The 11,761-nt window shown below is 63.3% G+C and overlaps 1 protein-coding gene across 1 annotated transcript in view; it reads right to left on the reverse strand.

The window, feature by feature from the left end:
• The window catches only part of COL18A1 (collagen type XVIII alpha 1 chain), a 97,214-nt gene extending 89,200 nt beyond the window's left edge, over positions 1-8,014 (reverse strand). The window contains exons 1-2 of the mRNA XM_074389433.1: positions 7,894-8,014; positions 7,725-7,819 (exon numbers count right to left, since the gene is read on the reverse strand). Coding sequence (XP_074245534.1) covers positions 7,725-7,819; positions 7,894-7,904 — 106 coding nt within the window. The 5' untranslated portion in view covers positions 7,905-8,014. The remainder of the gene's footprint in view (positions 1-7,724; positions 7,820-7,893) is intronic.
• Between the last annotated feature and the right edge of the window lie 3,747 nt (positions 8,015-11,761).

Below are 11,761 nucleotides of genomic sequence, written 5' to 3' on the forward strand. Positions count from 1 at the left end.
TGAGGACATGCTGCTTCCTTGAGACCCCAGGAAGAGACGTGAGCCAAGGAGGAGGGCTGTGGACACAGTGAGGTCTGGAGGTGCTCGGGGCGGCCCGTGCAGAGCAGGTGAGGACCGACGGCGAGTGTCCGCAGGCTCAGCGAGGAGCCGCCTCTGCCGTCAGACAAGTGACCGGGCAAGTGCTGCTCCAGGGACCACCCAGGAATTCATTTAAACACCAGCCGCAGTCGGAGAACGGAAGGACTCTGCCTGTGTGTTCTGGATAACGGGAAGGCCCGGCGAGGCATTCCAGATAGCCGAGGGCCCAGGCGGTGTTCTGGATAAGCGGGGCTCACGCTCGCCCGGCCACTGGCAGGCACCCCCGGGGCTGAGGGCCTGCTTGGCAGGCACCTGGCGAGCTTTTCTTTATGAAAACCCTCAGCATGCCATGCCCGCCTGGCTGCAGGAGCACCACCCAGGGCCCCACCCGGCATGGGTTCTCCCCTGGACCGCAGCGCCAGGCACGGGGCTGGACAGCGCTTCCCAGGAGCGGGTTCTGTGCCTTTGCCTCACTCTCCAAAAGCAGAGCTCGCACCTCTCTGAAGGCCAGGCAAGGTGTGAGCCCCAGGCCCACAGTCGAGGTCTGATTAGCTAAGCTACCAGCACTTTCCTGTCCAGGGCCTGCCCGCGCCACCCACTGCACCCCTGGATTTTGGAATTTGAGCAAACCTCACCCTGGCTTGGCCACCCCGCACCAGAGCGGCGCCTCGCAGGCCCCTGCGTGCCCGTCAGCCGCACGTGCTGCTCCCACCTGCATGCACCTCGGTGTGTGAAGACGTCCCCCACATGGCGAACTCCACGTCCCCAGAGAAACACAGTGGCCCTTAGTGCGTGACAATATTCCCCCCACAGCAAACTCCATGTTCCCAGAGAAACACGGCAGTCCCTTGGGGCATGAAAATGTCCCCCACACGGAAAACTCCATGTTGCCAGAGAAAAATGACGGCCCCTAGTGCGTGAAAATGTTCCCCACATGGCGAACTCCGAGTCCCCAGGAAACATGGCGGCCACTTAGTGCATGAAAACTTCCCTGCACGGCGATGGGGACTCACAGAACCCTGAAATGATATTTTCCATCAAGCAAATTAGCAAAGTTTCTTAAAAGCGTGTGCACGAATGTCACCCATCGGGAAGGGACAAGCCCCCCCAACCCCCGGCGGGTCCTGGACCACAGCGCCCACACTCAGCCTGACTGGCTGGGAGGGCAACCAAGATAAGAGCTGTGAGTGAACGAAGCCCCGGCCTGCGCTGGAGATGAGGGCGCGCTGTCCCCCGTCCCTGCGTCGGAGATGAGGGCGCGCTGTCCCCCGTCCCTGCGTCGGAGATGAGGGCGCGCTGTCCCCCGTCCCTGCGTCGGAGATGAGGGCGCGCTGTCCCCCGTCCCTGCGCTGGAGATGAGGACGCGCTGTCCCCCGTCCCTGAGTCGGAGATGAGGGCGCGCTGTCCCCCGTCCCTGCGTCGGAGATGAGGGCGTGCTGTCCCCCGTCCCTGAGTCGGAGATGAGGGCGCGCTGTCCCCCGTCCCTGCGTCGGAGATGAGGGCGCGCTGTCCCCCATCCCTGAGTCGGAGATGAGGGCGCGCTGTCCCCCGTCCCTGCGTCGGAGATGAGGGCGTGCTGTCCCCTGTCCCTGCTCACTCACAGCCCCCGCACTCCAGACTCTGGGCCACCGAGACTCACTCTGGCGTTTCCTTCAAGCCTCTCGGGCAGGCACAGCCTCTTGCCCACAGAAAGTGCCCAAAAATGCACACAGGAAGAAAGAATCAAAGGCCAAGTGGACCAAGAACCATGGCTGGGCTCTCCCCAGCACCTGGCGGGGGCCTCACCGCCCATCAGCCCACCGCCTGGGCTCTGAGGTTCCCCGCTAATGCCAGCCCCTGCACTGCTGGCCTCTTAGCTCCACCATAGAAGAGGTCACAGACACTGGTCCCATGAGGTCACCTGACAGCGACGGAGGCAGAGCCACTGCAGATGGTGTCCTGCCCCGGATAATACCCCGCACTGGCGGCGGCAGTGCTGGGACTTTGCCGCGGGCCCACGGAGATCCTAAGATGCTACCGCCCTCTCTCATGCCCCTCCCTGCCACAGAGAGGCCAGACGTCCCAGCAGCGGCATCTGCGTGTATCGAGTGATTCCTCCCCAAACGAAGTCTCCCGTTGTCTAAGTGGAAACGTGGAAGGGATGTCTCTCTTGGTCTCAGCCCCTGAGGCCCAGAAGCCTAGTCCAGCACAGCTCCCCCATCAGTTCACATCACCCCAAAACAGGCAGGCCTGTCCTGCCCCCAGAGCGGCCGTGCTGGCAGGTTCTCTGCAGAGAGAGGAGTCTTCGCTGCTGAAACTCGATGCCGTCTCAAAGAGGCAGGCTAACTACAGCGCCTGCTGAAGCCACGTGATGGAACGGTGAGAAAATGCAGAAGCGAGGGCTTCAGACCAAAAACAAATGAGCCAAAGACAAACGGCTGGGGCTGCAGCCTCTGTCACCGCGACCCAGCACGCTCGCTCCTCCTGCCGTTCCCGTGGCCTTCCAGCCTGTGGCTCCGGTCCAGTGTTGGTCCACGGACACTCCCCTCAGGGGTCAGCCCTGACCCCAGAGCCAGTGCCCAGCCCCAGCACATGCCCACTCGCAGGGCCTGCTGGCCTTCCGGAAGCCGTCGGGGTGAGAGGCAAACTGCCACCCAGCCTGGGGCTGGTGCCTGCCCTCCCCTGCCCGTCACAAGGCCCAGTGGGGAGGGAGGGCCCACAGGGGATGGCCTCCCGGTGGCAAGGGGTAACCCCGTGTGCCGGCAGGAAATCCCAGAAAGACGCAGGGGCTTGCGAATAGTTCCCCTTTCTACAGCTCTTGTGGAAGAAGCCAGAACAGCCGTGCCCGGGCTTGCCTGTGCCAGAGGGACAGCGGAGGGAAGGCGTGCTCCTGCAGGCACTGGGCGCAGACGCTTCCCTGCAGCTTCCACGTTCAGTCTGACTCAGTGTAACCGTGATCAAAAGCCCCTCCTGACAGCCCTTCTGCAGAGGCCCAAACCTGCCATCTGACACGTTACCGCCAGGGGCGGTGAGCGTGGCTCCCCCATCTTCTGTGGCACTGGGCAGCGCGGGGTACAACGCAGATCAGCTCGCTGCCTGGGCTGCCTGTCCCCTCGAATGACACATGGTCTGCAGCAAAGATGTGGTGCGGGCCAGGCATGGTGGCTCACACCTCTAATCCCAGCACTCTGGGAGGCCGAAGAGGGTGGATCACGAGGTCAGGAGTTCAAGACCAGCCTGGCTAACATGGTGAAACCCCGTCCGTACTAAAAATACAGAAATTAACTGGGCATGGTGGCTCATGCCTTAATATCAGCTATTTGGGAGGCTGAGGTAGAACTGCTTGAACCGGGACCCCGGAGGCGGAGGTTGCAATGAGCGGAGATCGTGCCACTGCACTCCAGCCTGGGCTATAGAGCAAGATTCCATCTCAAAAAAAAAAAGATGCAGTGTGTGGTGTGTGGCTTTTACACAATTGCCATTAGCCACTCACAGAACCCCTGGAAGCAGCAGCCACTCCTACCCCAGGGTAAGGATGGGGAACCAAGGCAGTGAGGCCGGTGAGGGCTGCCGGCCATGGCACAGGGTCTGTGCTCAGGCACCAGGTGATGGGGCCTCACCTGCCTGGCACTGCTGCCTTGGACGGGTCCTGTCCTGTGACCACCCAGCGCTGGCCCTGGCAAGGCTCCCAGGAAGCAGGGCTCAGCAGCCCGGTCATTCTGGGCAGGTGCCTGAGCCTTGAAAAGGGCCCCAGACCCTAAACACCAGAGCTGGGAGGACTCAGATGAGAGGAGCACCCAGGAGGCAGAGCCCAGAGGCTGCGCAGCACCCCACAGTGCCCCCAGGTGCTTTCAGGATCTTCATGGGCCATAGTGTTTCAGAATGTACCAAGTGTCATCATCACGTAAGGGCACCCAGCACGTATTTCAATTTCCCAGGGTCCCGCCTCCGTCCTGCACAGCACGTGACGGAACAGCTATCTCAGGCCCTGTGCCGTCCAGCACTGACCAGCTGCTGAGTCTCACAGCGGGGCTGGGCCCAGCCAGGCCTGTCGTTTTGTTCTCTGACTGGCCCTGGTAGGCAATGGGGTGGCCCCTTCTCTGCACAGGCCAGTGCCCCATGCCAGGGGTGGGGTGGGGGCCAAGGCCAGCCCCTGCAAACACAGCCCCAGCCAGCTTTGTGCCTGCCAGCCTCTGCACCTGACCTGTGAGCACTGGTGGGGAACCAGTCCTGGGCACAAAGGCCCCCTTGGCCAGCACCCCCTCCCCAGCTGGCCTCGGGCAGAGAGAGGGAGAGACTGGCTGGAGGGTCCGAGTGCCATCCCATCCCATCCCCCATAGCTGTGAGGTTCTTCCACCCCTGAGCTTCACCCACAGAGTTCTAGGGTGGGCCCGGGTCTCCAACAAATGCTCCACAGCCAGACAGGAGGGTCTCCTTCCTGAGCAGAAGCAGGCACTCCTCCCCCAGCACAGCGGGTGGGGGTGGGGAGGGCGTTGTGGGGGCCCCTCTCTCTGGGCTGCCTGCATGTTCCCTGCCCTCACACAGTGAGTGGGGGTGGGGAGGGCGTTGTGGGGGCCTCTCTCCCTGGGCTGCCTGCAGGCTGCGGCTTCTACCCCAGCCCAGCCCAGCCTTACTGTCCATCCCCCGAGTCAGGAGCTGCTCCCAGGGTGGGTTGCTGTTGATCATACCACAGGACCCCCAGGCACTCCCAGGGCCCAGAGAACCCAGCCTTTTCTGCAATCCAGGCGAAGCCAGAACGAGGCACTCTGGGGGAGAAAGAGTGTGTGCCTGCAGCGTGATGACGAAAGAATCACACATCTTCAGGGGGCATGTGTGTGCACACGTGTGCACATTTGTGTGTGTTTGCATGGACACAGGTGTGCCCCTGCACTCGTGTGGGACTGCGCACCTGTGTGCACACCTGTGCCTCCCCACGGACGTGTGTGCCTTGCACTTTTACATGGAGCAGCAGCGGGTGAGCTGGGGCTCTCCTGGACTGGCCTCCAGTGTCTGGCGCCTGCACTCAAGCTGGGCACTTTGCTCCTTGTAGGTTTTCCCGCAGAGACTTCCCCTGCTCTGCTTTCATTTACAGGAAAACAGGAGTACCCTGAAAAACAAGTTTTGCTGAAATTCAAAACTATCTTCCAAAGTCCCTGCATCTGAATCCTGAAGACTCCCCAGTGGGTGAGCCTAGGAACAAGACCGCCATTGACAGGAGGGTCTTCTCGTTAGCTGGGCGCCCGTGTGGTCCAGGGTGAGCCACACCCATGGAGCCTGGGCCACTGAAGCTCAATCCCTGCAGGGCTTCAGAGGGAACGGGGAGAGAGGCGCAGGGACCCTGCCCTGTACCAACTCCGCTAGGCTCCGTGCGGACCACCAGCCAGGAGGAAGTCCTGTGGCCAGCAGGGGCAGGACTCGTGTCTTCTGGGGGCTGCAGGGCATGAGGGGAAAGCTTGGTGCAGCCGTGGAGTGTAGGAGAGGCTCAGAGACACGGCAGCTCGGGAGACCAGGCTCCTGGAGTGGCCGTGGGCATCAGCACGGGGACCACAGCCGATTCGCACACATGAAGCCACCAGAGGAGAAACCGAAGGGAAGACTGTGGCACCTCTCACAGCTGGGTGGCACCGGGCGGCCAAGTGACCACCTACTACGGCACCTCTCACAGCTGGGTGGCACCGGGCGGCCAAGTGACCACCTACTACGGCACCTCTCACAGCTGGGTGGCATCAAGTGGCCACGTGACTGCCGAGCTCCCAGGCTCCTGACTTACAGGGAAATGCACAAACACCATTTGGGAGTCTCAGAATCACAGCAACCAATCCCTACACAAAAAAGCAAAGGACTTTCTAGGGGTCAAGTGTAGCACAGAGACATGGAAACATGCATCATTTTGGTCAGAAAAAAATGTGCAAATCAGCAAACTGGGCCTCAGGCCTTCGATTCTCAAGGATGATAGTTAAGAGTTCCAACAATAAATCAAGCCCTTGCTGAGTCAGCATTTCAGGCTCCTTAGCTTTTCTCCAATAACCCCTTAAGGGGGCGACTGTTTTCCCACTTCACGGAGACTTGGTCCTGCAGGGACTGGAGCCTGAGTGCTCTGTGGGCCGGGGGAGGGGCACGTGGGCAGCATCCAGGCCCCACTGGGCCTCTTCCGCTTCCACCTCCAGGACACTGCCTTCCACATTCCATCAGACACCTCCAAGGGGCTTCCTGTCCCAGAGGCTGGAGGCTGGGGCAGGCCTGGGCCAGAGCCTTTGGTGAACCCTAACTTCCCGCCCCTCCCCGAGGTCTGCACTGACTAACACCTTACTCTTAGAGCTCAAGATTGCATCTCACCAAAGCTCACCTAACAGTTATTTTTTCTATTCCAAGGCAAAAAAACCCATCACCTTTTACATCACTTCCTTGATAACGTTTCATAAGCTGAGGGCTTGGGCCCCAGCTCTTTCCTCTCCTTTGTCCGCCCTGGTCTGGGCCCTGTGGGCGCTGGCGGCCCGGCTCAGCGGGCAGCTCTGCGGTGATTAATGGCCCGAGTGACCCTGGGCAGCGCCGGGATGACGCCACGTGAGCTCACAGCAGCTCTCCGCCAAGGTTTCACCCCTACAGTTGGCACAGTAAGTGGGGAATTGTCTGCTACTCAACCAACAGGTGTTTTTAGCGCCTCTACTTACAGGGTAGCTACTTTTTAGAAAGGTCTGCGTTGCATTTAACCTGGTGACTAAGTCGATTGGAAACAATAAAACAAATTACCAGGAGAATCAAGATGACCTCCCTCCCTCCCCCGCTTCCTGCCTCTTCACCCGCGGGAGCCAGCAGGTGTGGGGTCAGAGGCAAGGGCTAGCTGCGTGGACCCCCGGGGGGATTCTATTCGCTATGACGAACCCAGGCCCCTTGTGGGGGCTCCCCTGGGGTCCGCGTACCCCCCCCCCGGGCCTCTGCTGGGCTCGCAGGGAGGCGGGAGGACCCGGGCCAGCAGCGAGGTGGAGACCCGGCCCTGTGTTGGCGGCAGGAAGGTCCCACGAGAGCCGGGCAGCGCCGTGCAGGGAAGCCCGAGGCCGGGGAGCGGCGGGTCCCGAGCATTGTTCTCCGGCAGCGCAGCACCCCGCGCCCGGGGGCATCAGAGGGGACCGCGCGCAACCCGACACCGCGGCGGGTGGCGGGGACAATGCCCGGCTCCGGGCGAGGAGCCTGGAGCCGGGAGCCCGCGCGGCTGCGCCGCAACAGGTTGGAAACGCGGAGATGGCGCCCCGCGCTCCGCAGCCTTCGGGCCGACCCACCAGCTCCGCCCGCGCTCAGTCCCGGGACCCCGCGCCTCGAGGGGCGAGACCACGACGGCGACCCCGGCTGCTGCTCCCGCGTCTCCGGATACCCCGTAGCCCTCGCCCCCCCGCGCCCCGAGTCCCCGCGGGCCGCTGGAGTCCGGTCACCGCCCGGGACTCCCCTGCCCGGCCCGGACCCGCGGCGCGCGGGGGAGAATGAATGGGCGGGACTCCGGCCCCCCCGCCCCGGCCCGTCTCCTCCGCTCCCGCCGCCCCCCGCGCGCGTGGGCAGGGCCGGGGCTGCAGCCGACAGCGGCCGGCGCGGGGAGGGAGCCGGGCCGGGGACCCCACGGAGGCGGCGAGGCGGACGGCACCAGCGCAAACCTGCGCGCCCCGGCCGGGTCTTACCTGGCTCCGCGGAGGCCGCGCGGACCCCGAGCAGCAGGACTAGGGGCGCGAGCACGTCCAGGAGGCGCCGCCGCCGCGGCCACAGCAGGGACCACCTGCGGGCAACAGGCTCGGGTCAGGGCCCCGCCGCCTCCCGCGCCCCCGCCCCCCGCAGCCCCCGCGGCCGCACCTCGGCGCCATGTGCTCCCCGCAGGACCGTCCGCGCCGCGGGATGCCGCCTCCTCCGCCGCGGTGCGCCCGCTCGGACCTCCGCGCTCCGGTAGCCGCCGCCGGAGACCCGGCCGGGGGCGGGCGCGGGGCGGGGACGGGGCGGGGACGGGCGGAGGGCGGAGCGACGGGCACCCGGCCAGGGCCTGGCCCTGGCCCGGGGAAGGGAGAGGGGGACGGGCAGGGACCCGGGGGCGGCGGGGACAGCGAGGGCGGACGGGAACGCGCCCCGCCCCACTGCCCCGCCCGGAGGGAGCTGCGGGAGGCTGAGACCGAGGGCCGGGCCGGAGGGGGCTGCCCGGGGAGGAAGCCAAGGATTAGGCGGGAAGGGGACCACCGAGGCCCGTTGGGCTACGACCTCAGGCCGGGAGTCCGGTGGGGCAGCGGGAAGGCGGCGATTTGAAAAAGCAGGTTCCCCGGGAGGTGGGGACGGGATGGAGGAAGAGGCCGGCACCTTCCGCCCCGCAAAGCCCCCCACGTGTGCTCGTTGCGCCGGCGCCGCTGCCGGGTCTGCCCCGGCTGCTCGGAGGAACACTAGACGGGAGGGCCGTGCGAGGGCCGGCTCCGCCCCAGGTGCCCCTGTCCCCAGGCCCCGGCCCAGCAGAGCTCCTTCCGTCGCGGGTCCCGCTGCCGCCCCGTAGAACCTTCCCAGACTCCTCCCTCCCAGGTAGAGACCCTGCTTCTATTTCTGCAGGGTCAGAAATGAATCCCCCGCAGCCCACTCTCACCCCTTCCCGCCCATCCACCTGGCCAGGTCCCCACCAGCATCTGCCTTCAAACCCGCAGTCCTTCTCCGAGTGCTTCTGGTCCACTGTGAGGAAGGAAACCAATTTAACGGATTATGACCCACGTTTTTAAAAAGCAACAAAGATTAAAGGGATCAGCATAGAGTGGAAGTGATCATCGCACACTTTTCCGCAAAACTTTTGTTTCTCTGGTTGGTGGAGGAGTGAGTCTGTGGCGCGTGTCAGGGTCTGCTGGTGCCTGCAGTGGGTGTGTCTGCGTGTCTGCGGTGTGTCTGTGACTGCATCTTGTGTGCATGTGTCTGCGTGTCTCTGTGCGCTGTGTTTGTGCATGTGTGTGTTTCTGTAACTACGTATGGTGTGTATGTGTGGGGGTGGTATTCATGTGTCCTGGGTGCTGCTGGCAGCCCCTCCTGAGGCCCCTGGTCCGTCTGCCCCCCTGTGCTAATCGATAACCCTGCAGTGCCGGTCTCTTTCACCTCTTTCAGCTCACCTGCCCTGGGGCGCCACTTCCACCCAACCCAACCCAACCCATTCCTGATTCTTCCATCAGGGGAGGCGCCTGCTGCAGGGGAGGCAGGTCTCTGCAGCTGTGGCCTGATGCACTGCCCTGGGGGCCTGTCTGCGGCTCCCAGCAGGGAGGGTGTGGGGCAGGGCTGGTCCCAGCCCTCCTGTGGCCCGAGTGGGCCTACCTCTCTCCTGCCCCACTCCCCACCTTGGGGGACTACGGGGTGCTATCAGTAGGAGACATAGCTGCTATGAAACCCCGGACTCCTCACTCATTCCTTTCACTTGGGGCCTCTTGCCTCTTGGCTGTGTCTCCGCAGGCCCTACAGCAGCCCCTCTTTCTATTAGAGTTGTATTGTTTACTTTATAGACACGAGTGATACGTGATCACCATAGAAAAACCAACAGAAAATGCAGAAGCGCACCCAAAAAATAAGGCCAAAAGTCTCTTCAGTAGCCTGTCCCCTCCTGGGCCCTTCTGCACAGAGGCCCGCATGTGCTCTGAGGGCAGCGCCCAGGCACCCACGTGGAGCTCTGCTCAGCCCTGCTCGTCCTCCGCCAGGCTCCCAGAGGCTCTGTGCCCTCTGGTAGGCGCAGACTCAAACCAGTGCCCCCAAAGAGACAGACGTGCCAAGTGCCTTGGAGCACAGGTATAGGCAGCATGGGAGTGGCCATGGCTGGTTGCAGGGGCCAGGATGGGGCTCCTGGGCTTTGGAGGAGCGGGTTGTGGGGGGGATGCAGGGAGGAGCCGGCTGTGGGGGGCGCGGGGAGGAACGGGCTGTGGGGGGCGTGGGGAGGAGCGGGCTGTGGGGGCGTGGGGAGGAGCGGGCTGTGGGGAGCACGGGGAGGAGCGGGCTGGGGGGGGCGTGGGGAGGAGCGAGAGCATGTAGGACCTAGCGCAGCTCCAGCAAAGGCCCTGGGGTGAAGGCTGTGGAACAGGCTTGGCACCAAGTTCCCAGAAGCTGTAGCGATTCCTCAAGTCCGAGGCCTGCACCACAGGTGTCTGTCTTGCTTCATGGGCAAATGGGGCCTGGGTGAGGTTGGTGGCTTTGAGCAGGGAGAGGCAGTGCAGACGGGTAAGGGCCCGCACTCAGGCTCGGAGGAGCTGCGCCCAGCAAGCCAGGCAGCCCGTGGCTTCAGCCCGCATTGCAGCCCCCAAGGATTCTAGGAGCGGCTCAGCCCTTCTGGGAGGCTGCTCTCTTCCCACACGGAGCGGACCCAGCCTTGGCCCTGGCTCTGGCCCTGAAGGGGCTTTAACAGCACAGACTCGGGCGGTGGCCTCAGCGCCTGCCCCAGGGGCCCTTCCTGCCTGAGACACGGGAGGAAAACAGGTGGAAACAGGAGTGCTCACTCAGCCGCCCGGCGCTCCCTGCCATCCCTTCCTGCCGGGCCTTGCTGGTGGACAGGACCTGCAGGGGACACTGAGCCCTGAGCACCGGGGGCCAGACCGTCCATGCTGCAGACAGGTCAAAGAGGGGCTTGTCATGGCAGAATGGGGAAGCCACACAGTGGGACATTTGCCTCCTATCAGCCATGGGAATAAAAAGCGTCTCGTGAAAGAGCCACAGCCAGCACCTTGGAGGCCACATAGCCCATGGCGCGGAGCATCCCCATAGGAAGCCGAGAGCCCGCTGTGGCACGTGGCTCCCTCTGAGTGTGGACGCACAGGAGGTATTGGCCACACTTCCACAGGATTCTAGGACAAACATTTAGGCAGGTTTTGGGTGCACGTCCCCATCTTGCTGCTGCGGGAAAAGGCCTCCGTCCCCGGCCCACCTGGCCCACGTTGACTGAGGTGAACCCTCCACAGGGACACGCACCGCCTGGCCTCCATCACGGTGCTGCTGACCCTGGGGAAGGAACAGGAAGGAATTACGGGCCCTGCCACTCTCTGCCCTCCTGACAGCCGCACCATCAGCAGTGCCACCGCCCACACCCTGGTCCCCTCCTTCCTGCTGCTCAGCCCCACGTGGACGAGGGAATCCCAACGCTGGTGCTGCAGCAGGAGCGCAGCCTCCCAGGGAGACCAGACAACGCTCGGGGAGGCACCCTGAATATGTACACGCCACCCACGCGCGCGCACACACATGCCACACCACACAAGCAACACCACACACACACACCCAGCACCACACATACCACATACACCACACACTCAACACCACACGCACCACAAACATGCCATGCACATACCATACAACACACACACATGCCATATGCACCCTACACAACACACATGCACGCCATACACACACCACACACACACCACACCCCACAAGCAACACCACACACATACCCAGCACCACACACATGCCATCCACACACCACACATACACATATGCCATACACACACCACACAACCCACACATATGGGATACACACACCACACACACACACACACCATCCACACGCCACACCCCACAGGCAACACTGCACACATACCCAGCACCACACATACCACACACATGGCATCCACACAACACACGTACACATCATACACACCACACCCATACACATGCCATACACCACACACACACACCACACACACCATGCACATGCCATATGCACACCACACACCAC

Source organism: Saimiri boliviensis, chromosome 18 (assembly GCF_048565385.1).
Source record: "Saimiri boliviensis isolate mSaiBol1 chromosome 18, mSaiBol1.pri, whole genome shotgun sequence".
Classification (NCBI taxonomy): domain Eukaryota; kingdom Metazoa; phylum Chordata; class Mammalia; order Primates; family Cebidae; genus Saimiri; species Saimiri boliviensis.